General features: G+C 42.0%; 1 protein-coding gene across 2 annotated transcripts in view; it reads right to left on the minus strand.

Moving 5' to 3' along the window:
* Positions 1 to 22998, minus strand: part of ntrk3a (neurotrophic tyrosine kinase, receptor, type 3a) — a 256336-nt gene extending 233338 nt beyond the window's left edge. For both annotated transcript variants that reach the window (XM_036953153.2, XM_036953129.2), the window contains exon 1: positions 22400 to 22998. In XM_036953153.2, coding sequence (XP_036809048.1) covers positions 22400 to 22638 — 239 coding nt within the window. In that variant the 5' untranslated portion in view covers positions 22639 to 22998. The remainder of the gene's footprint in view (positions 1 to 22399) is intronic.
* Between the last annotated feature and the right edge of the window lie 4338 nt (positions 22999 to 27336).

Consider the following 27336-nt stretch of genomic DNA (forward strand, 5'->3'; position numbering starts at 1 on the left):
GCTTTGCCTGTTTGATGGTTCATTGGACGGCGTAGCGGGATTTCTTTTAAGCTTTCGGTTTAGAGTCCCGCTCCATGAAAGTGGCAGTTCTACCCTTTAACTCAGTGCAGATGTCACTGGGGGAATGACGTCATCGATGTACTTATTGATAAAGCCAGTGACTGATGTGATGTACTCCTCAATGCCATCGGAAGAATCCCAGAACATATTCCAGTCTGTGCTAGCAAAGCAGTCCTGTAGCTTAGCATCTGCTTCATCTGATCACTTTCTTATTGACCGAGTCACTGGTGCTTCCTGCTTTCGTTTTTGTTTGTATGCAGGAATCAGGGTGATAGAATTATGCTCAGATTTGCCAAATGGAGGGCGATGGAGTGCTTTTTACGCATCTTTGTGTGTGGAGTAAAGGTGGTCTAGAGTTTTTTCCCCTCTGGTTGCACATTTAACATGATGGTAGAAATAAGGTAAAACTGATTTGAGATTTCCTGCATTAAAGTCCCCGGCCACCAGGAGCACGGACTCTGGCTGAAAGTTTTCCTGTTTACTTATGGCCGTATACAGCTCATTGAGTGCGGTCTTAGTGCCAGCATCGGTTTGTGGTGGTATATAGACAGCTACAAAAATTACAGATGAAAACTCTCTTGGTAAATAGTGTGGTCTACAGCTTATCACGAGATACCCTACGTCGGTCTAGCAAAAACTTGAGACTTCCTTAGATGTCATGTTCCGGCTGTTGTTTACAAATATACATAGCCCGCCACCCCTTGTCTTACCGGAGGCTGCTGTTCTATATTGCCGAAAAAGCTTAAATCCCGCCAGCTGTATGTTATTCCTGTTGTCGTTCTACCATGACTCTGAAACACAAGATATTCCAGTTTTTAATGTCCCGTTGGTAGGATATACGTGATAGAGGTTATTTATTTTATTATCGATTGATTTTACGCTGGCTAATAGGACCGATGGTAAAGATAGATCACCCTCTCAGCGACGGATCCTAACAAGGCACCCGGATCTTCGTCGACGATACCTCCGTCTCTTTCTCATGCAAATTATGGGGATGGGGGCCTTGTTGGGCATCGGAAGTAAATCCTTCCCGTCCGAGTTGTTGAAGAAAAAGTATTCCTCCAGTATGGGGTGAGTAATCGCTGTCCTGATATCTAGAAGCTCTTTTCGGTCTTAAGACAGAAACATTAGGTACAAAATAACTTACTGGATCGTAAAACGGCAGACATCTCCTTTGGCGCCATTGCAATGTCCCAAGTCATTTAATCTCAGCAGATACAGAAGGGTTCCTGGAGCTGGTGTCCTTCTGGCCAGTAAAAGCCATGTTGCAGCAAAACTTATTTCATATTAATGCTAAACCCAATTGTCATTTGGGTCTGTAAAAGTACAGCACGTGTAAATGCAGCACTCGTTAGCATATGATTGTTTGATTCTCATTAGGATTACAAGGCCTCCTAAAGCAGTTCAACTAATTGTAATAATGTCATAGGCCTACTTATGCTGAGAAGTAACTCATTCAGCTTTCTCCTCACACCACAGAGGGGTGTAGTCACACAGCCTAAGCTCCTGTATCCTTAATGTGACTGTGATGTGATACTGTGGAATCACAAGTGTTCAAACATGGACGCTTTGTTTCCAATAAGTTTATAACAACATCAATTGGAGTATGTCTAATGATTTATGACTGTATAAAGGAATCTGAGCTGCCTACATGCCTTCCTACATTCATCCAGGCCACAGACTAGATGGCAAAAGAATGTGAAAATAGCCACTACAGAGACTTAAACTATTCAATGAAAACATTTTTAAAAATCACAAATCTTAGTGAATTGGTTTTGTTTAACAAAACTGATGAGGCAGAAAAAAACATCCACAGGCCACAGTAATCTGAACACACTATACCAGGTGGTAGCTCACACACACACACGCACGCACACACACACACACACACACACGCACGCACGCACACACGCAAGCACACACACACACACACACGCACACACATTCCCACAGTCTGATCCGACTGGACTGCTGCCCCTGGTAACTAGCCACTGATTTTCATATCATCCAAATACAGAAGAAACATTGGCAGAGGAAGGAAGCTTAATGCAAATATCTTTGTTTTCCAACCTCTAAATTGAGCCTGGTGGGATAAACTGCACTGATGCAATGAGTACCCAATCATCAATTGAGATTAGTGGGGTTCTTGGGGATGGCTAGAGCTATGACACATTATATACAGTCATTTTCATCCAGTGACTTCCACTCAGTGCTAAAAGCCCTCAGAAAATGGAATGAAATGACAGTGATTAATGTGTTGCTAACGTCCTCAGCTGAGCATCTCTACAGAGAACTGGGGTAGACTAACCAATAACGTGTGTGTGGGGAAATGATGAGCCGGAAATCATGGAAATGATGAGCCGCCAGTTGGCCCTCAGAACGTTCTGAGGCAGGCAGTGACCCAAACTCAAAATGGAAACAGGAGGCCACTTTAGTCCACCTTTTACCAATCAGCTGAAACACGTCAGCCAATCTGCTGCTGTTGCCCCTCCCCTCTCCTCATCCCTCACTGCCAATCCCTAACAAGTGATCCATGCCTTCGATAACATCTTAAAAAGAGCAGGGTGACATACAGGAAAGTGGCTATACACTACCATAACAGATGATAAATACCACATCCACTTGAGAGGGGAAAGCATGAGAGCGGATGAGTCATGAAAGCACATTTGACATCCGTGAGAGGCAGGAGAACTCACCCACCGCCACTGAGGCACCATGTGACTCCTGCACACATGGAGAGGGCATGTTGAAATACAGTATGTCTGGCTGACTGGCTGGCTGTGACTGACTGGCTGGCTGGCCTGGAGTATGTGATTGATAATCACCCTGGGCTGAGGCTGGCTCATAAGTCACTGCAGTGATTGAAGGTGCCGCCCCAAAGTGAGGGTGCTTTTAAATGATTGATTGCATTCTGGACTAACAAGAGGATCTAGTCAGCACTGTAGAGGCTTAGGCATGATTGACGGCTCCCGTCGCTGCAGGACCCCCCCCCCCACACACACACCAACGTGACCCCCACTCCATTAGCTAACACTGTGAATATGCCAGCAGCATTTACTCTTGACAGTGCAGTTACTGTAGTCAGCCTCTGTGAAGGTGAGCGTAGAGCAGGGATCATCAACTAGATTCAGCCGAGGGACGATTTTACTCTTGAGCGGATGTTTTGGTGGGGACCGGAACATAATTACTAATAATTTGTAGACTGCAAATGAACCGCCAAAAAAGCCCAAACAGATATAATATTTGACTAAAACTGAATCATTTCAAGCCTTGCTTACAATAAAAATCAATTGGAACTGATTTCCTGGTGTTTGTACAGTCTTTTCTATCCCTGGCAAAGAGAATCAAGAGATGTCTCATTTTTAGTACTAATGCATCAACATGCACACACACACACACACAAACGGTATCTGCAGTTGGTAACATATACAATATAAATGATAGAGATGTAGAATGCTCAAGAACCGCCTTCAATGAACCTATAGGCTGTGCTTTGATTCACATGTAAATGTAAGTACCACAGACATAGTCAGTGGAATATCACAGTATATTTTATGAGTGGTGTTATGAGGGCTTTGTTGTTAAGAAACTCTTCTTTCCAGCTCTTTGTTCTTCAACGTGTTTTTAAGCAGGCATCGTCTTTGTTCCCCTGCCCCGCAGTCGTCTGTTGCCTCTAAAGGGGCGCGTTGAAGGAGGGGGTATTTCCCCCCTCAAAGGGATTAAGCTACTTTGAAAAGGTTATCTTGAGGCTTGAAAGGAAGGGAGCAGTCTGAGGAAAATAAGAGGTATGTGTCTGAGTTATGATGAAAGAATTTTGAGAGGATAAAACAACAGGGGGGGATTACTATGATCAGGGGAGGAAGAGCCGATATGTGACTAATAATGGACAGACTGGCAATGGATAAGACCAGGGAACTATCTCCGCCCTCTCCTGGGCAAGCATCATTGGATAAGACCAGGAAACTCTCTCCATCCTCTCCTGGGCAAGCATCAATGGATAAGACCAGGGAACTCTCTCCGCCCTCTCCTGGGCAAGCATCATTGGATAAGACCAGGGAACTCTCTCCGCCCTCTCCTGGGCAAGCATCATTGGATAAGACCAGGGAACTCTCTCCGCCCTCTCCTGGGCAAGCATCATTGGGCGATTCCACGCCAGCGGGAGCAGATTATCCTGGCAATCGCAGACTGGTGTCACAGATTATCCTGGCAAATCTCACATGGAAACTTTCTAAATGCTTTAAATGCTTTTGTACATTTGTATCACAAACCATTTGTGAGAAAATCATGATGAAAGTGGCCATTTTATGCACTTTTTAGACCTATTCAGACCCTGTGATCTGTGAAACGTACATGATACAGACAACATCTTGTTGTCATTATACTCCTTATAGGGTTTTTTAACATATGGAGTATGATTTTGAAATACAAAATGTTCACATTCATTTATTCAACACTAAAGACAGTAATATAATATCTCAAAACCACCCTTTTTGATGTTGTTCATTTTAAGACATTTTGTTTGGAACAATATGTTCCACAAGTACCATTTCCAGTGGGCTCTCTGCTAATTCTGAAGTTATGATACATTTTATGGGCACCACCAACACAGTGAATGGGAAAATGCATTTAAAGGGAACTCTCACTGCTGGTGATTTCCTGAATGTGCAATCTTAATGGAGGGCTGTGATTGGTTAATGATCGATAATGTCAATTTATATGTATAAAATGGGTCATATCATTAAAAGTACCAGAGCCTACCAGAGCCCAGAGCCCACTCTGGAAATATGATTAGTTTGAAGAGTATATTGTTACAAATAATATGTCTAAAAATAAGCTAATTGCCAGAACAATCTGATACCCCAAATTCCGGTCCCGCTTGCATGGAATCGCCCCATGGCATTGTGTGGAAAAATCCCCTTCAGAACACAACAGGAAATATGGTAGTGTTTCACAAAGCCCAAAACCTCTTGAGCAGTTTTCACAGTACCGCTGTTCTTTTTATGCAGTGCATTCAACACACCAGCATACACCAGCAGTATTTCATACAAACAAAACTCAAGACACGACAGCTCTGTATATTTAGCGGCGGTTAAGTCATTTGGTGTTCTGAAGCACTGACCCCTCCGCCTCACTCAGAGCACAGGGGCTGAGGATGACACACATTAGGACAAAACACCATCTACCCTACTCTCCACCTCCCCTCCACTCATATAAGACAAGCATGGCATGTCTGTCAATACAGCGGACAGAAATAACCCTGGCCTCATGAATAGATGAATAATTCAAAAGGGGTCTGCCCTCTCTGTACAAAGGCACCCCTAGGAGGGGATAGGCAGCCGTCTGGGAGGGGCTGCGAGGGGCGGGAGGGAGAGGTGAGCTGGGATCTGGGATCACTATCCTCTCGTCAGACTCTCTCTGTGCAGACATGAGACATGTTTCCATTTCCTCAGTGCCTATTCTCAACATAGTGGAACCTCAGACGTTCAGGTTAGTCAAGATCTATGAAAAGGAAACAGCCCACACACAACAGCCCACACACAACATTACAATCATAACTCATAGAGATTTATAATTGCAGCAATACTTTTTCCTAGATGTGTGGGGTAGCACCATATCATTTCTAGAAACGAAACAAATGATAAGTAGATGCCCTGAAACAGGACCGGTTTATTACTAATCTTCCATTTCAACATAAAAGATGGCGGTGTGTGTACAGCTGTAAGATCTTCATTTGATCACTCTTTTGTTGCATCGCAGGAAATGAAGATGAGCTTCGTGATTTACATACATTCACTGAAAACCCACACGGACAGTATTTGACTTTTCTTGTAGCCTAACCACCATTCAAGCAACATTATGGTTTAAACATTCAAATCCTCTTGCTTATTTTGCTGTGACAATATAGGTGAAATTAAAATCCTACATACATTATGTATGTGGCAGCCCACAAATCTTTGGGGGCGCAAAGTACATGAAGATGGGTGGGGGGTGGTCTGGAGGGGGGCTAGGACCCCTGTCTGTAAATTTGAGAACAGCTTTTTCCTGCAATCTGGAGCCATAATCATTATGCTTAATTCTATGTAAAAATATATATATATAAAACATTTGAGCTGTCTGTATACTCATGACTGGTGGTACTTTAAAGGCAGTAAATTTGCTTCTCTGCATCTCCGCTAAAATCTGGGTAAATTATTTAAAGGAATGTGAGTCTTATTCATGACATTTTGTAATTGCTTGCTTTTTCTAAAGTCTACCAACCTTGCCAGCAGGCATGACAGTTAAGATAGACAAGCTAGCTACTCTAACTTGATTGATAGACTGAAATGGCATCTTGGTAGCTAGTTATGAGGTTGGGAGCCTATCTGGGCTAGCTAAAGTCAGCTTCATAAAATTGCTAGGTGGCTAGTGGTATTACAGAGAAACAGCAGATCGTAGGGCATGATGCCACTGTGCTGGACGATCCTTTTACTTTGAAGAATTTAATTAGGTAGAGGGTTAGATATATCTGCAGGGATAGTATAGCACTGAGCAGGGAGAACCTCTCTTAAGGGTATTGGTACAGTGTGTGCACTGCAGAAAGGGAAGGGGGGGTTGCTTTGTGAATTTGTGTGCTGACCGAGAATGAGGGCAGGAGCCGTGCTGAATCCTCCATCCTATCTCTCAGTAGACCTACTATCAGTATACCTTCCTCTGGAGTGTGTAAAAGAGCTTTTTCCACCAGGCAGGAGCAGTCATGAGCCTGGCTTGAATTCAATCTCTACAGTACCACGGCCCTGCAATGATTGCCGCTGCCGCTTCTGCTTCCGCTGCCCACACATTTCTCATTGCAAAATGTATTGACAGATGGTACTGTTAGGTCTGGTATTCAGCATCCACTGGGAAGTGGTGATGAACACTGATCACACAATGTCCAAAACCCTCAGTGGGTTAGACGCAGAAAGAGAATCATGGCAGGGTTTGAATAGACATTCTTTGTAGGTGTCACCTATTTTATCACCAGTTTCCGCATCTGCATACTAGAATTTGACATGGTTATCATACTAAAAACAATGTTACAAAAATTGTATACAGGCACTAACACACGCAAACACAAACAGGCCGGCATACACCACACACGTACACCAGTGACGGTCGATGCCATTTAAGATTAGGGAGTATTAGATATTTTATATTTTTTACATTGATAGGTAGGTCCCTCCCCGTTTCGTTCTGTTTGCTTACGTTTAAGAAATGTTTTGCAACAGAATCGGAGGTATGAATACACCCTTGAACACCTGCGCACACAATTCACTTTCATAGCAGCCACATACAGCATATGCTACCTGTCCTCCTCACCTTTTCCCTTCGCTTGTGGACTTCAGTGCACAAGTGCCAACCGCTAGCCGTTACACAGCCGACATCATTGTCACCATATTAATGGTATAGTCAACAAATTAGAACTAACGCATTATTAACCCCCCACAATCCAATCCATGTGTACAATCACGCAGTACAGTGTACAGCAAGCAGTTTAGCAGTTACACTGGCAGACTCCAGTAAAATAATAATAATATAAATAAATTACAAATTAATTTAAAGAATTGCAGTGTTGCATAGCCTTAGCCAGCTAACTAACATCAATAGCATTCCTCCCTGTTTGAGTCAGGTTGCTAAATTAGCTGCATTAGCTAATTACGTGAAAGGCAAACTCTCTCTCCCTCTCTCTGCTGTTGCTTCTCCTTAATCTTTGAAGAAATACGTTTGTTAAAAATTGTTCAAATTACCTTTCTCTCTCTTTTAGTCAACTACTCAACAAATGTTATGTACTGCAGTGCTAGAAAGCTGTAGCGTGTCATAATTACTTTGTAAGTCTATGAAAGGGGGTGAGAACCATGAGCCTCCTAGGTTTTGTATTGAAGTCAATGCGCCCAGATGAGGACGGAAAATAGCTGTCCTCCGGCTAAACCATGGTGCTACCCTAGAGGGTGCTGTTGAGGCTACTGTAGCCCTTCATTGCAAATAAGTGTATTTTAATGAGTTATTTGGTGACATGTTCAAATATTTAGTATTGTTTTACCTAAAAGGATGTTTTATGAAAATCATTAGGATGATCCTCCCCTTCCTCCACTGACACACACACACATTTCAGTCAAATATATAAGAAATCACTTCAGCATAATCTGATACTAGAGTGTTTTCAACAAAAGTTATACTACCATCTGGATTAGCCCCTTATCCAAATATGAACACCTTTCCAGGTGATTTTTAAAGCTGAGATCCGCATTAGGGGAAACAACGCTAGAGGAGAAGAGGAGCTCCAGCGTAGTGGTAAAATAAATCATAGTACATACTCTGCTGTTCTGTCACAAGTTCAACGATGTCTGACAGAAATAAAACAGTGTTCGTTATTTGAAGTAACGTCTTTGTTGTTGTAATATCGCAAAAGGGACTTGGCACTTTCACCGCTACAGATGCCAACGTCAAATTATTAGTGCCTTTGTTTTTGCAATTTGGTGAAGCCGTAAGGGGTCTGGGGCACTGGGATTACATCATAACCTCAATTTTCTCATGTATTGCTTTTTCGGTACGTCACACATCCAGACTCTGCTCAGCCAAATAGATTTTAATGCACTTTGAACTGATCACACATTTGATGAGATATTAGTCTATAGATGGTGCCTCTACTTGGTGAAACCTGTTACAGGGGAATGGAGGAAAGCTATACAAAACGTAATAGGAAATCCTTTCATTTGCATACATTAACAGTCATATAGAATAATGAGAACCTAGTGTAATGTTGCTTGTGCTGTGGCTGTTATTGCATTATAATGACTCACAGTCTGAAATATAATCCCTACTCTTAAATGCAATATATTGTATTTTTTAGGTTTGAAACACTTAAAAAGTCATTTAAATTGCAATCCAATTAGGTCTACCAGTCTCAAACATCCCATTGGGTGACACAGTTGTAATTATTTGGGAAACGGTAACTGTACAGCGCTCTCAGAGTTTCCAAAGCAATTACGAATGAATTAAAACAAGATATCCCGACAAATTTGTGATGAGTGAACTTGAACTAAATATTCATTGTTGATGTGCTGCACCCATATCAATTTTAAAACCTTAATTAATGTAAATTACTGTTAAATCATTCTAAATCATCACTTAATGACTTGACATACCAGTACAATTGGAAGAAGTAAAAAATACCTTGGGTAAACCACTCTACAAACAGACAACAGAGTTATGAATATTGTAAAGACAAAACTCAGACTCACAAAGGAGAGCAACTGCACAAAGACCTTATACACTTTTCAAAGCAGGGAAACAGAAGTACAGAAGTACAGAACGGCTTGCTGATTGTCGCCAGTGACACCAGCTGTGGTCATTCATATAGCACATTAAGGTCCTTTTGAAAGAGAGGTAAAGTAGCTACATTAAATTAGACCAATCTAAAGAAAACAGGGTAACACTTTACTTGACACCTAGCGTCATAACATGTTATGACACGGTCATAACCATGTCATAATGTGCTATAACGGCTTATCATACATAACCTGTTATACTATGGTCATAACACTGTCATGGCACATACAGTATATTTACACTTGTGACAAGTTTTTGAGTTATTTTATGTCTGTTTATGACACCTACATAAGAGTGTAAAAACCTGCAAAACCTGCCACGGTAGTTATTTTATGTCTGTTTATGACACCTATAAAACAATGTCAAAACCCACAAAACCTGCCACACAAGGCAAAACATTCCATTACAACATAACCTAAGTGACAACAGTATGTTTATTTTATATTTTTTATTGGCCATGTTAAATGATCATTGTAATTGCGCCCACATTGATGTCAGACATTAATCTACCCCAATGCTCTGCTGTGGATGACTGGGAAGAATGCAGGAACAGATTTCAGGAGCAGGACAAGACACCCTCTTTTTGACTGATAACTGATATAAGGGCATGTACGTGATAGGCCTATCTGGCATATATGATGGTCATAATGCTTCTTGACAATGTCATAAAGTGTATTTTCTTAGTGTAGGTGTAGGTGTCATAACCAGCTACTAAAAAAATGCAAAACATGTCACAACAGGTATAAATATATGGGGGGTGTTATTTATGTCAGATGTTATTTAAGTGATAATGCCCGATAAGCGGGTGTTTGGAGGATATATTGGCACGGGTGTTGTTAGGCCCGAGACTTCGTTTGGGGCCAGCAAACCGTGCCAATATATCCTCCAGGCATTATCATATAAACATGATCACTTTTATACAACGGGTTAACGGGTTAACATATTCAAATAATGATTGGCATATTTTCATTAAAAACGTTGGTTTCATTCATTCATTCATACTATTTCATCCTTCCACGAGATATAGTCCCGACAAAAATCTAGGGTTGCTACCCAAGCCGGCTGGTCATTTGTTCTATCAGTTCGGTTGCTAGAGACGCGACCCGGTTGTTAAGTCTTTTTGTTCGATATCTATGGACGTGACCCAGTCATTTGTTCTAAAAGTTCTATTGCCATACTGGCTGGCAATGTTCTTATCCCTTGCTTGCTAGCTAGCCAACTACAGCTAACTTACATTCACGTCAAATGTCAAAAAGAATAACAACAGTAGCTGCATTTGCATTTGTTTAATCTGTTTTCTAGTGACATTTATTTGGATACATCCATAACAATAAGCTAATGAGGTGCTATTTCACCTGGCATAGAAAACGCTCTCTCTCATCAGGACACTGTTGTCATTAAAACCCATGTCATGTCGGTTGCTAGAGACGGTATCTATAGAAAATGGGTTCTCTCGTCAGGACATTGTTGTTCAGAGGAGCTAGCCAACAACACAGCTAATACAATCACTTCATACACTGAAGCTTTAAAGACTGCAAACTAACTGCACTTCGTTTCGTTTGGCCTTTTTTCATTTGACATTTCTTTGTATATATCCATAGAAATGATGCCATCTGATTCATGATTTCGACTGGCTGAGAAACGCTGCCTGTCTGTCCCGACTCCCGACCCCGACACGTTCATTACTATAAGATAGCTGGAGATCGAATTTGAATATTGAAACAATGTTGCAAATGTCAGAGAGACAGACAGCAAGGTTTATACAAATCTCCGCTGTTGAAAACGAAATGTTAAAAAAATGTCTAAAAGAAATGTGAGATAATGTCTAGATGCTTTTTAAAGTTTATAAAGTGCCTGGCTGGGCATATTAGACAGTGGATTGCGCAGTCAGAGTACATAAGCATTTTAAACGTCATAGATTTAGCTGGTGGCAACTTGTGGAATAGACACCGGCTGAAATGCGTTTTTAACCAATCAGCATTCAGGATTAGACCCACCCGTTGTACAAGACATATTATAAACTGGGTGGTTCGAGCCCTGAATGCCGATTGGCGGACAGCCATGGTATATAAGACCATATAACACGGGTATGACAAAACATGTATTTTTACTGCTCTAATTACTACATTGGTAACCAGTTTATAATAACAATAAGGCACCTCGGGGGTTTGTGGTATATGGACAATATACCACGGATAAGGGCTGTGTCCAGGCACTCCGCGATGCGTTGTGCATAAGAACAGTTCTTAGTCGTGGTATATTGGCCATATACCACACCCCCTCGTGCCTTATTGCTTAATTATAGCATGATTATAACGTGTCATGTCAATGGGTGTCACGTAAAGTGTTACCGAAAACACAAGTTCTCATTTAGATGTTAGCAAACAACACAGGAAATGCTGTGGCCTGGCTAACAGTACCAGACAGGTCATTTTGTAGGCGGAGAGTGGCCTAAAAGAGCTGAACAACCACCACAGTACATTAGTCTAAGACTGCTACTACAACAGCAAATGCACTGAACAGGAAATACTTAGTGAGACTAATTGACAGGAATAAACAGTGAAGCAAATCAGAGAAAACGTAAATAGTAAATAAACCGATGTACTGAGGACAACTCTCTGAATCATATCTCAAAGTATATTAGATGTGTATTCTCATCACTGAAATACCACAATTATTATGTTAATAAGAACAAATAAGATACCTACTTGGTAAAGAAGTGTTTGCTATTATTCACTAGATTTCTGTTTGATGTGTGCCTCACTCTCCTTCCTGTTTAGATGAGAGGGTTGGAGAGAGTGGTCAAGGGGCGGGGAAGGGGCTGGTGAAGGAGCTCTTTATTCATGCAGAGGACATGAAGCTTCTCCAGACTCATTAAAACCCATGTCACGTTGTCTGGGAACACTCTCCACTCACTCCACCCACACCCTCTGTGTGGCCTTTACTTTCCGGGCCCCAGTCTCGCCTGAGAGAGAGAAGCGTCGCTCTGCTCGCCAGCGCCAGCCAATGGACGGTTGTTTACACCATATAGAAGGTGAAGCAACAAGGAAGGCTGTCGTGATTGTTTTTCCTGTACACAGATCTGCTCTAGCTGTACACAGATCTGTTCTAGCTGTACACAGATCTGTTCTAGCTGTACACATATCTGTTCTAGCTGTACACAGATCTGTTCTAGCTGTACACATATCTGTTCTAGCTGTACACAGATCTGTTCTTGCTGTACACATATCTGTTCTAGCTGTACACAGATCTGTTCTAGCTGTACACAGATCTGTTCTAGCTGTACACATATCTGTTCTAGCTGTACACAGATCTGTTCTAGCTGTACACAGATCTGTTCTTGCTGTACACATATCTGTTCTAGCTGTACACAGATCTGTTCTAGCTGTACACAGATCTGTTCTAGCTGTACACAGATCTGTTCTAGCTGTACACAGATCTGTTCTAGCTGTACACATATCTAGTAGGCTGCCCTGCTGATTTGTCAAGGCACTGGTTAAGTTTTAATACGGCCAGGGGAACTTTGGAGTTGGATCAATAGAAACTAACTCACCAGAATGACTTCCTGGTCTCATTCTGTCATGGTGAGATAGCTGTTTACGTGCTCCTAATATCAGCAGGGCAATGAGACATCTCATCCTTGGACCTTAGCCATTCTCTTGACCACCAGCCCAAAATGGTTTCAATAAAATAAATGGAGGTCAAGACACCGGTCTGACAGCTAGAAAACTTTTCATTAACAAGAACAACAGCTTAGCAGCCTCCTTTAGAACTGAGGATGGGGATAAACACTGAAATATATGTTCTATAACAATAGTGGGGGAAAACAGTGAAAACACCTTTATTATATTCATATCATATCATATTCATATCATTTTGTTTATGGCTATCAAACCGCAGGGAAAACTGTTATACTACTACAAGTATATTTCCTTTCCCAAACATTTAAATAAAATGTCAGGGACTCTCGATTAGACTTCAACCTACAGTAATATGCCCTAACGTGTGTCCCAAAGTAGCAGTTATATCTCAATCTATACCAGCAGCCCACAAATGTATAGCTAAAGCAACTCCAGCATTCCTATGAGAGAGACAAGGCCTCCTTGGAAGCCCCCCCCCCCCACCAGAATGTGAAGTACAAAGTGAAAGTGAGGAACAAGTAGAAGGTGTGAGCTGAGCAGGTGCCTCCTGCCTCCTGAGATATTCCACTGGCTCTTGCTGCATATCAATGAGCATTACAGAGCCTCGGGGCTGTCTGCACAGATATCCACCCAGCACAGCACAGCACAGGCACCGCCACCTTACTGCTTCAGGTTCAAACAGACGCCGTAAGACAGCAGCCGCCATTGATCTTCGCAAACTCTAAAGGTTCCATCACAAAGTGCTTTAATACATTTGGGAGGTCACTTCATAAGGATACTTTTTACATGCATAAAACATACACCATTGGAACTGCCCTAACTGCTGCAGTGTCCTGGAAAGTGTCCTTTTTCCTACCTCTGCATAGTGTTGAAATATACAGGTCAGTGAGGAGGTCATTTCAGTGATGTGTTCAGACATCTTTAGAACCATAGGTCTGGGGATAGCATGCAGAATGAAGGCTGTGCCACCGTAAATCTGCCAGCTGCCAACTAAACCAAGAAATGAACTGCTCAGGATCATCCACTGTGCTCTACAGTCTATCAGGCGCTTCATTGGCCCTGCAATGAATAAAATATAAGCAAGAACCAGGAGAGAGAGAAGGGGGGGGGGGGCAGGGAGAGGGGGAGAGAGAGAGAGAGAGAGAGAGAGAGGGAGGAGAGGGAGAGGGGGGGGGGGGGTATTGGGAGGGATTCAAACTGAAACTGAAAACTCGGGGAAAAAATAAATTACCTTATTCATACAAATGATTGAAACATTGTAACAATCACCACAACACTTTTTCTGAGAATTAGATCACAAGTGTTCAGTATCATTGTTATTGCATTAGATTCCCATATAATCATTTTCTATTAGGAACCAGAGAGACCAAAGTGCATCCAGACTTCTAATTTGGAAATATAATAATTTGGAAATATATAGTGTATGTCTCCGTAAAAACAATCAGTGAGTGACAGCAGAAGATATACAGTGTTTTAGGGGGAGAGAAAGGGTGGATTGATCAATATTTCAAAGCGGTCTGGAGACATTGTTTGAAAGGCAGGCTGAGGCTCCTCACAGAGAGCAGCCACTGTTTGTAGATGGCTCAATGGCAGAGAGGAGTGCCAGTATTGTTACCCACTCATCTAGAGTGAAACAAGAATTGGATAAGGCCAGATTTAACCAACCAACCAAAGATTGTAAATCTTTAGTTTAACGAACAACGAACATGAAGGTACATTCCATCTCTGAGGATAAAAATACATAGATAAAGTCCTACAGTGTCTTGTACAAAAATATCCACTATGACACTGATTTTCCCTAGTGTTACAGTAGGTAGTTAATTTAATCTTCATAATTTTATTCATAGTCTTTACACCTCCAGCCACAGGAACTGGTAACGTAGGAGCCAGTAACATATACAAGAAAAGGTCTCAGTCGAAGACAAGGGGCTGGCAGAGCATTTTGTGATTTGCTCATCATCTCAGCAGGGGAGTTAGTTGTCTGGCACATACACACACACACACACACAAACACAGTCTTTTAGTGCTATTTATATATACGGAACAAAAATATAAACGCAACATGCAAAGTGTTGGTCCCATGATTCATGAGCTGAAATAAAAGATCCCAGACATTTTCCATACACAAAAAGCGTATTTATCTCTATGTTGTTTACATCCCTGTTAGTGAGCATTTCTCATTTGCCAAGATAATCCATCTACCTGACAGGTGTGGCATATCAAGAAGATGATTAAACAGCATGGTCACTACACAGGTGCACCTTGTGCTGGGGACAATAAAATGCCACTCTAAAATGTGTAGTTCTGTCACACAACACAATGTCACACATGTCTCAAGTTTTGGGTGAGCTTTCAATTGGTATGCTGACTGCAGGATTGTCCACCAGGACTGTTGCCAGAGAATTGAATGTTCATTTCTCTACCATAAGGCGTCTACAACGTCGTTTTAGAGAATTTGGCAGTATGTTCAACCGGTCTCACACTTAACCACACCAGCCCAGGACCTCCACATCCAGCTTCTTTACCTGCAGGATTGTCTGATACCAGCCACCCAGACAGCAGATGAAACTGAGGAGTATTTCTGTCTGTAATAAAGCTCTTTTGTGGGGAAGAACTCATTCTGATTGGCTGGGCCTTGCTCCACAGTGCGTGGGCCAGTCTCCCAAGTGGGTGGGCATAAGCCCTCCCAGGCCCATCTATGGCTGCGCCCCTGCCCAGTCTTGTGAAATCCATAGATTAGGGCCTAAAGAATTTAGTTCAATTGACTGATTTCCTTCTACAAACTGCAACTCAGTAAAATTGTTGACATTTTTGCATGTTGCGTTTACATTTTTGTTCAGTATAGATGCTGCTGATTCAAGGTCTACACTACATTATATAACAATGTGTTTAAGCCATCAGATGCAATGTCACAGACTGTATGTGCATTCATTCTTTACAATAGATAGGTTAAGAGTCCAGTCATTGCTCATGTTCTCCACACCAGGGAATGCACATACCAATGAGGTCAGAGAGGTAAACGAGACTGACATTGATCATCTTAATAAACAGGCAGGAATGTAAAAACAATGAAACAGGGACTCAATGCATGTATTCCGTGTATTGAGAGACGAACGGTTGCAAGAATTGACCCCAGGGACTCAATACAGTGCATATGCATTCCGTGAATTGAGAGAATACTAGTTACAAAAGTTCAGTAAGCATGATGTACAGAAGCACCGTTGCACATGACCTGTCCATCTAGTACAGTGAACATCGTGTTCTGAACAATTTCAAATAAATGGATGTTCCCAACTGGGAAACACGTTGGAGGAGAAAGGATCTCAAAGATCAATACCATATAAAATAATGTACACCCTAACTATTTCTTCCCCCAAAACATCACACAAACAAAAATATTGTTTCCGGGGGAAATTGATTTGTTGGACCTTGACAGTGTCCGTTGTCACATAAACACATACAGACATACAGTACATGGGTCTATAATATAAGACTATCCCTGCAATTGATCTGTGCCATTATCTATTTCAGAAACAGGGTTGCCCTCTGCATAATGCACATTAGGGGTCACACACACACGGGTGGTAGCATAATGGCCCTAGTCAAATACATAATGCCTTTTCAGTAGGGGTGGACAACAAGACAAGAGGGAGTATGCTTTCTGTTATCAATTTCAAAAAGGGACAATGGTCGCTAATGTTATTGGAAATCATAATGAATCATATGAAAGGTCAGTCATGCATGCAGGTATATTTCCATCCCAGTAGTAATGGTGCCCAAAAAGCTGTTCAATCCCTCAAGGTCATCAGTGGGGTCGTTGGACTGACCGCTCACTATCCTAGTTGGAAAACACCAAATACAGCAACTGTTTCAACCCCAACATGAATGGACAAACTAAGTTGTCTTAAAATCATCACATTTTATTTACTGAAGGCTATGCTACAGTATATAACCAACCTGTAGTACTTGACTGTGATGTTTTCATGTTTACCCAATGTCACAAAAGGATGAGGAGCATGCCACATTCATCATAGCATTATGTTCAGTGTTTTTATATCATGTGGTTCTTAAACACAAAATTGATTGGACTACATATGCTATATCTTTCTCAGTCATCCAGGAAGTGGCTTTGTCACCTCAATGCACATTATGCTATTCACACCGTGTGCTGCTGCTATACCATGGAAAAGCTAAACGCCTCCAGATTCAAAACATTTGAAGTACGCTGTGATTTCTGACTTGATCTTGTCAACTGACAAAGTGACATTTGATGGAGTACTCGGTTGGGTTTCTGCATGACTGGCAAGGTTCCGCCTGTGAGTTAGCTCCAGCTAGGATCACTGTAAGGCCAATCCTTAGAGAACGGCTCAGGATCATAGATAGCCTAGCAGTAACTATAGATCTGAAAGCAAAGCTGAAGCTCAAGATGTTTGTATGCCATTTGATGACAGTTCATTTCCTAGATCCAGCTCTCAGATCTGGTGAGGCGGACCTCAGCAGAGAGACGCCAGATTGGTTTAAAGATCTGTCCACGGAGATACGACCAGTCAGGTCGTTGTACTTGTACAGTTGTACTTGAGAAGAAGTAACACACCTGGCGGTCACTTAACATGTAAGTTGATCAATTATGATAAATGATTAACAATAGATGATGAACCATCTCTAAACCACAAAGCATGATAAACCATATTTTCACCAGGTAAGGGGCGGGCATGGGTCCACTGGTACACTCTGCCTTAAAGGGACCTTACACAGATTACACTTCTACAACAGCAATCATAAAATATGCACTCCAAAATGGCAGTCACCTCCTCCTCTTTCTCACATATACTGTATGCCTCAATCATGTTGAATTCTGTTGAATAAAGATTTGTGAAAACACTCTGACAGTCCTTCCATCTGTCAGTCTGTACACAGATGTACTCCATGTACTGTACTCTGTACTCAACTGTGTCGTTAATTCGCTCTGGTTTAAAAGAGGTGCTCCATCTTCCTCTGAGGCAGAGCAGGGGGTGTGGGAGGAGTGAGGTCACTCACAGATGTAGCCTCCTTTTCATAGCTTCCCCACATTTTGGTGAACATGTGCAGGCTAACTCCCACTCTCTTAAGTGTAAGCTTTCTGAGAGACCGTGGAGAGATAGCAAATTGCTCAACATACACTACAGGACCAAAAGCATGTAGACACCTGCTCATTGAACATCTCATTCCAAAATCATGGGCATTAATATGGAGTTGGTCCCCCCTTTACTTCAATAACAGCCTCCATTCTTCTGGAAAGCTTTTCCACTAGATGCTGGAACATTGCTGCGGGGACTTGCTTCCATTCAGCCACAAGAGCATTAGTGACGTTGGGCACTGATGTTGGGCGATTAGGCCAGGCACGCAGTCCAATGTTTCCCAAAGTTGTTTGATTCGGTTGAGGTCAGGGCTCTGTGCAGGCCAGTCAAGTTCTTCCACACCAATCTCAACATACCATTTCTGTATGGATCTTGCTTTGTGCATGCGGGCATTGTCATGATAAAACAGGAAAGGGCCTTCCCCAAACAGTTCCTACAAATTTGGAAGCACGAATTGTCTAGAATGTCATTGTATGCTGTAGCATTAAGATTTGCCTCCACCAAACCTTACAGTTGGCATTATGCATTGGGGCAGGTAACGCGTTCCTGGCATCCGCCAAACCCAGATTCATCCACCGGACTGCCAGATAGAGAAGCGCTGTTCATCACTCCAGAGAATAAATTTCCACTGCTCCAGAGTCCAATGGCGGCTTTACACCACTCCAGCCGATGCTTGGCATTGCACATGGTGATCTTAGGCTTCTGTGCGGCTGCTCGGCTATGAAAACTCATTTCATGAAGCTTCGTTGCTTCCAGAGGCAGTTTGGAACTAGTGAGTGTTTCAAGTGAGGACAGACGATTTTTACGCAATATTTGCTCAGCACTCGGCTGTTCTGTTCTGTGAGCTTATGTGGCCTACCACTTCGTGGCTGAGCCGTTGTTGCTCCTCTTCACAATAACAGCACATACAGTTGACTGGGGCAGCTCCAGCAGGGCAGACATTTGATGAACTGACTTGTTGGAAAGATGGCATCCTATGACGGTGCCATGTTGAAAATCACTGAACTCTTCAGTAAGGCCAATGTTTGTCTATGGAGATTGCATGGCTGTATACTCGATTTTATACACATGTCAGCAATGGGTGTGTCTGAAATAGCCAAATCCACTCATTTTAAGGGGTGTCCAAATAGTGTATATAATGCTCAAGTAATCTTTCAAGCCATCAGTATAGTAGGCTAGTTGTTTTTAAAATAAGCTGACCACAGCCTCTGAATTCCAGGATTTAAAAAAATGCACAGAAAACTGGCTTCTACAGAGATTGGCCTTACTAAGTACAGAGAAAATACCATTATCCTAATGGATACTCTTGACGAAAACAAATAGTCTCTTCTTAGGGTACTAAATAGACAAAGTATACACAGAGGAAATATATGAGGTGAGGTAAACTGACAGATAATCACACACACACGCACACACACAACCTTGAGCAGGAGTAATGAAAGGAAATAGGAAATATAACATTTTTGAGACTGCACAAAAAGCGCTATGTGTTGCCATTTGGATTGGCAGCAGATGTGCTTTCCCTATAATTACTGATAGCACTGTGATAGGAAGGACTTTGTCTTAAAAGAGCAGCACAAATTGAATGCCAACAGTATGTCAATGACAGCAAAAGGCCAAAAGCGTGTCTTTGCACCTCCTCTATAGGGAACAGGGTGACTGCAATTCATACGGATATATGGCTATATCATGCAAATCCACCTGTTGTATTGTGAACGTGAACATTGAAGACTGGTCAAAGAGTGAGGCTGCTTGAGTCTTAAAACAAATGTGCCTCTCAAAGAGAATAATTTCCTCCTCATTGTCTATGCAGCGAAACAACCCAGCCTAATCCATTTCAAACACACTTGGTTTTAGAGAAATGTCCATAAGGATTAGCTTTTTCAAACATGCTCCAGTAAGCCTAACGAAGAAGAAAGATTGGTCACACAGAGCACTCCAAGCAGAGTATGACATTACCATGCCCCTGGATGATACCCCTCATGCTGCATACTAGCCTGCCATTTTCAGGAGGAAATAATACTGCCAACAATGTAATCCATTAAAGCCTAGGCCTGACTGCCTACTGCCTGTCAGAAGCAGAAACTCAGACATAATAACATGGCATCTATGATGTTTTGGTGCAATATGACATTTAAAGCATTACATACATAAGCCTACATTTGGATTCAATTGAAGTTGAATAAAATCCTATATTTGAGGTATGCTGCATCATTGGACAATCACAATACACACACCCTTCCAAAGACATCTTTGTGAATATTCTGTTACACAATTCCCGACATAATTGTTGAATTTTAGAAATTGAACTCTGAACATCTGTGCCATGAGACAAATGTAGCTATAATTGAGGCCGATAGCTTTCACATTTACAATTAGTTCATGGTATATTCAAGGAAATCCTTAGGTCTACTCTTATATCGCATCCGTGTTAACAATATATCGTGTATGTGCAGGAACAACTTCTGCATTTCACTAGTGCAGATTTTCTTCACGCCTACACCGTCGGCTCCCAACCCAAGTTAGTGTGTGGGAGCTGTCCAGTGATAGGGGGTGCTGAATGACTCCTACACACATAACAGCAGAAGCCATAAGATGTGGCTCTTTGCGACAGCGCTCAACAGAAATCACGCCACGAAAAGAGAATAATGAATTCCAACATTCTGATAGAGCTGGTAGCCTACATAAAATAACGTTTGCAATCGTGTCGCTCTATCGAATGCCCAAGAGTTGTCATCTCTGTAAAATAACAACCAGCAGCCCCTCTAGTGGCCTTGTAGGGGATGTGGAATAAGAAAGCACACTAAAATGATGACACCTACAAAGTCAAGACAATCTGACTGGTGCTTGTGTGCTTGTTGTATAGTGTGCTTAGCGATTTATAACCAGGCGGCATTGTTAGAATTAGATCGTTGTAATTATGCATGTGTTTGACCCACAAATGGGGTCTACATCCTAAGCACTTAGCAAAACATTTCTTCTCAGGCTATGGAAATTGAGTGGATTCAGTGCAAAGCAAAGAGGTTGTCATGGCACCCTCGTCCTTGGCAAATCTCATCAAAGAATCATTAATGAATTGGGGTTTTGTTCAACCAAAATATTCTCTTCAGCTTGCGATGTAACGGCCCGGATCCAAAATCTCTCCATATATTGATATTGATGATATTGTTTCTTTCGTTTCTCAAACTACTATTCTTCTGTTTTCTTTTCCAATCATTTAGAGGTGAATACAAACGGGTGAAATACAAATTCACCATGCTGTGAGGAAGAGCCCTAAATGGCTTAAAATTGTAGCTGAAAGAGCTATGAGCGGTGGGGGAGATGGTTCCTCTCCGGAACTAATGGCATTTTATTTATAAAACAAAAGCCTTATAAAGGGAAGGATGTCAACAGTGTCCGTGCTCTATTTTTACGGACACATTACTTATAGAGTCCAAAAAATACTTCCCATTGGGAATAAATGAGGGGGAACCTTCTGTCAAGGACATCTTACTTTTCCCAACAGGTTTAAATAGCCTTTTTATGTTATCAACATGCGGGTACTTCATCAGAATAGCCACTGATATGAGTGAGTGACATGGTTAAAAAAAAAATAGGAACATCAAACCTGGCTGATAACACAAACTTGACAGGGTGGCAACCAAATCTATATAACGACGATTATTTTGAGGTAGCGTAATTGCACGGACTAAAATGTTAAATTGTTTTATGATCAAGTAGCCTTATAATAAAACATGACACGGCTACACATTGAGAGCAGATCGAAATAAATCTCTCTCTTTCTATCTCTTGGTTTAAACATTTCACTAAGTCCAGACCACCTTTTCAGACGTTTTCAAACGTTATCAATTCTTTGAGTCGCTGACATGAATGCAAAACAGTTAGAAAAGAGGCAAACGCGGGTCTCTTGAGCAATAGTCGGTATTTGGGGTATATGAGGGCCAATGCACCAACAGGTCTATTTGGACAATTACATTGATTTTTTTATATATTTCATTTTACTTGTGGCTGGAGGACAATCTTTGACGCTAACGACGTCGTGTGAAAGGGATTTCTAGATACAAAATGTGTTAGACTCAGCTGAATCTCTGACCAGTTAGACACAGGTTTGCAGTCTTGATTATATCACCTAAGGAGGTGCGGCGAGAGTAAAACAAATAAAATACAGGGACAGTTGTGGTTCACATGGGCTCAACATATGATGCACGATGGCCCACAGTGGGCAGAAATACTTACATTGAGGTGATGTTCTTGAACAGATCTTCGATGCTGTTATTTCCATTGTTCCCAGTATCTTGCAGTGCAAGCAAAGGAAAGAATTTCCCATTGTCAGACTTATTGCAATAGATCTCAGTTGGAGAACAGCTGCAGGTTGGCGGGCAGTCCAGCATATTGCTCAAGTAGTCCTGAAAGATGCTCAAAAGAAACAATACCCTCCACCAGCAAATTCGTGGTGGAATAAAAAATAAATCCATGATTTAAAGTTTTGGGGGATAATATCCTTGAGCGTTTCTGAATCTCCTAACCGGAGCCCGTCTGACTGCAATTGTGTGGTGTGTGCGCGCGGGCGAGTGAATGTATGGAGGTTTGTCAAATTGACACAATTGCGGTAATGTCCATCTATTTTATAGACGAGAACGAATAATAGTAAAAAAATACTCCGTCAAATTAGAAATGGTTCAAGAATCACTACTCCGGGCTTGTCCTCCTCTCTAGGTTGCATGGTATAGGTTGTCCTGACTGTATTCAGGCTGCCGTTAGCTGTTAGTTCCAGGTTGTTTTAGCACCGCTCCAAGACAGATGGATAGCGCATTGGAAACAGTGACGGGAGAGAGAGCAAGGTCCATGCTCCAAGCATCAAGTCCCACCTACTGGGCAGAAAGGAAACTGACACACCTGCAACACAGGATGCAGCTCAATTCAGATCCTAACAGCCATTGCAGAGAGTGTGTATAACACAGTAACAACAGACTACTCATTTATGGTGTTTTATCATTAGACCTATGGTTCGATGTTCAGAATTTACCCATTGTTCGTCCAGGCAAGCATGTCTCCTTTTTAGAGGACTGTCTGGCAAAGTATGGAAACAAAACAAATATATACAAATATGATCAGATCAGTGCTGGTCTGCTCCTACTTGTATATATTTTTGTGAAAATATTTCACTTAAGCTTGTCAAAGGGTAGACCCCCCCCACACACACATTTCACAAGAAAATACACTTTTACCCAGTGTCACTTTGCACTTAAATTGAAACAAAAATAAATCCAGGCTAAACTTGACATTATTTACCATGCAAATCCCACTGGGCACAAACTGGTTAAATCAACGTTGTTTCAACACAATTTGTCAACGTATTGTGACGTGGAAACCACGTGGCAACTATATTGGATTTTTAAAAAGTCATCAACGTTTTGAGAGGGAAATTACAACCACACGATTATGGCACCATGGTAACACATTTCAACATAGACAAACCTTGTATAAAATGTTGAATTTGTATGTTTGAAACAACTCAGATATTCAGCACTTCCAATGGATCTATCCATAGCTATCCCTTCAGCCTTCCAAGCCCAGTCCTGCTTAGCTTTGATGTTTGTCACTGCCTATTACCAATGTGCTACCATGATAATGATTATTGAGAAATCTCCACTTATTCACTGTTGCTATCAAAGTCATTCCAAAGGGTAGGTTTAACAGAGCAAATGGAATGTGACCATACTTTATCAATCATATATCATCAATGATGCTATTTAGGCTTATATAGCATTTGGAAAGTCATCAATGGCTATTTTTTTAAAGGCCCAGTGCAGTCAAACTTGATTGTCTTGTGTTTTATATATATTTCCACACTATGAGGTTGGAATAGTACTGTGAAATTGTGAAAATTATGATAACGCCCTTTTAGTGTAAGAGCTATTTGAAAAGACTGCTTGAAATTTCAGCCTTTTGTGGTGGGATGGAGTTTTGACCTGCCTTGTGACATCACCAGGTGGTACATTAGTTAATAGACCAATAAGAAAGAGTGTTCCAAACCTCTCTGCCAATAAGCGCTAGTTTTCAGTTTTCCCCTTCCCACTCAGACACTCACATACAGTCCTAGAAATTGCTCTTTGCTAAGAAACTATTTTAAAATTAAAATAAATGATCATTTTGATTGCAAACAATCACTGTAAGGTAATTGTTACCCAAAAATGATTTGATATTGAGATAAGAATGGCTGCATTGGGCCTATACATTTATCCCAAGATTCACAAAAAATAGACAATATATGTCTACGGTTTCAAGATTTTTTGAAAATGGAATTTACAAGTTAATAATAAATATATTGGATCTCCAGCTAAACCAAAAATCTAAGTTAAAGAATAGGACTAAATCAAATAAAACTGTATTTAATGTGCATTAAAAGTCCAGTCTGGGGTCTCCCAAGTGGCACAGCGGTCTAAGGCACTGCATCGCAGGCGCAATTATAGCCTGGGGTTCAATCCCAGGCTGTGTCACAAACGGCCTTGACCGGGAGTCCCATAGGGTGTCGAACACGCATAACTTGATCTTCGCCTCTCCCAACCTAGTTTGGGAGTTGCAGCGGTGAGACAAGATCGTCATCAAGAAATTGGGGTGAAAAAGGGGGTAAAAATTATCACTAAATATATACCCTCAGCAAAAAAAGAAACATCCCTTTTTCAGGACCCTGTCTTTCAAAGATAATTAGTAAAAATCCAAATAACTTCACAGATCTTCATTGTAAAGGCTTTAAACAGTGTTTCCCATGCTTGTTCATTGAACCATAAACAATTAATGAACATGCACCAGTGGAACGGTCGTTAAGACACTAACAATTTACAGACGGTAGGCAATGAAGGTCACAGTTATGAAAATTTAGGACACTAAAGAGGCCTTTCTACTGACTCTGAATAACACCAAAAGAAAGATGCCCAGAGTCCCTGCTCATCTGCGTGAACGTGCCTTGGGCATGCTGCAAGGAGGCATGAGGACTGGGCAGGGCAATAAATTGCAAAGTCTGTACTGTGGGACGCCTAAGACAGTGCTACAGGGAGACAGGACAGACAGCTGATCGTCCTCGCAGTGACAGACCACGTGTAACAGCACCTGCACAGGATCGGTACATCCGAACATCACACCTGTGGGACAGGTACAGGATGGCAACAACAACTGCCCGAGTTACACCAGGAATGCACAATCCTTCCATCAGTGCTCAGACTGTCCGCAATAGGCTGAGAGAGGCTGGCCTGAGGGCTTGTAGGCCTGTTGTAAGGCAGGTCCTCACCAGACATCACCGGCAACAACGTCGCCTATGGGCACAAACCCCTGTCGCTGGACCAGACAGGACTGGCAAAAATCTCTCTTCACTGACGAGTCGCGGTTTTGTCTCACCAGGGGGGATGGTTGGATTCGCGTTTATCGTTGAAGGAATGAGCTTTACACCGAGGCCTGTACTCTGGAGCGGGATCAATTTGGAGGTGGAGGGTCCATCATGGTCTGGGGCGGTGTGTCAGCATCATCGAACTGAGCTTGTTGTCATTGCAGGCAGTCTCAATGCTGTGCATTACATGGAAGACATCCTCCTCCCTCATGTGGTACCCTTCCTGCAGGCTCATCCTGACATGACCCTGCAACATGACAATGCCACCAGCCATACTGCTCGTTCTTTGTGTGATTTCCTGCAAGACAGGAATGTCAGTGTTCTGCCATGGTCAGTGAAAGCCCGGATATCAATCCCATTGAGCACGTCTGGGACCTGTTGGATCAGAGGGTGAGGGCTAGGGCCATTACCCCCAGAAATGTCTGGGAACTTGCAGGTGCCTTGGTGGAAGAGTGGAGTAACATCTCACAGCAAGAACTGGCAAATCTGGTGCAGTCCATGAGGAGGAGATGCACTGCAGTACTTAATGCAGCTGATGGCCACACCAGATACTGACTGTAACTTTTGATTTTGAACCCCCCCCCCCCCTTTGTTCAGGGACACATTATTCCATTTCTGTTGGTCACATGTCTATGGACCTTGTTCAGTTTATATCTCAGTGGTTGAATCCTGTTATGTTCATACAAATATTTACACATGTTAAGTTTGCTGAAAATATTGAGAGGACTTTTTTTTTGCTGAGTTTATATTTAAAAAATGACATTTGATTTTGTCCTGTTCTTTCAGTTCGATTTTTGGTTGAGATGGAGATGTGAATCCAACATATCAATGATTAATTTGTAGACAAACTGGAATTAAAGCCAGACTAAGTCAGTGGCACAGATGGAACTATCCAAGCAGAAGAAACATCTCCTTCAAATGTTGATATTTGCTTGTGTTGACAACCAAACACAGTTCAATTCTCCCTGCTGAAATGACGTGGCATGCCCAGTAGGATGTCTGTTCCCCTCCTTCCAACCCGAAGGCCTGAAACCAACTGATTGGAATAACCTCTGTGTCAAGAAGCCTGTGCTAGGGGAAAATCCTCATATATAGCTTTAACAGGTGGTGTCAGGTAGGGCTTAAAACCCCAACTTGTTGTCACAAAATGACTCACGAACGTGTGCATTCAAAATTACAACAGGAGATGAAAATCTGACAATAAACACTATTACAAGAATGACAAACGTAAACGTAAACGTAAACTCCCCCGTAGCAGCAGCGACAATAGATATTTTCGCAGTGTGTTCACAATGGGAAGCGGTATCGTGCGGTGAAACATCGGAAGCCGTTCACTTTCAATGGAAAGAAAGCAAGAGAAATGGAATGGGAAGGGCGACCATTGAGAGATGGCGGGATAGAGCCGGACTAAAGTTGAGGAAATCTGTACTTGATTCTTTTCCTCCCTAATATCGCAACGCGAGTGACCAATCAAAGCTTACCATAGTTTCCAACCCCTACTGGATTGGCTGACAATGGCTGTTGATAAGTAGCACTACCTCGGTGCTTGCTAGCAAGGTTAGCGTGGCTAGGTGAGTGCAACTTATAGAGTGTAAATGGCCAGTCATTCCCAAACTATTACCCACACTCCCCTGGGTGCATGAGTGTGAATGCTATCCCCTGGAGGACAAGGAAGTGATATCGGTAGGAAACACTTTTCATGAATACTGGAATGATAAGTCAAATTATAAAATTATTCAAAGGCAGGGAAAATATCGACAACAGCATTACTAAGCTAGAGGGGATGTGA

This window comes from Oncorhynchus mykiss, chromosome 2, assembly GCF_057628025.1.
Source record: "Oncorhynchus mykiss isolate SJ-2025 chromosome 2, ASM5762802v1, whole genome shotgun sequence".
In the NCBI taxonomy this organism is placed as follows: domain Eukaryota; kingdom Metazoa; phylum Chordata; class Actinopteri; order Salmoniformes; family Salmonidae; genus Oncorhynchus; species Oncorhynchus mykiss.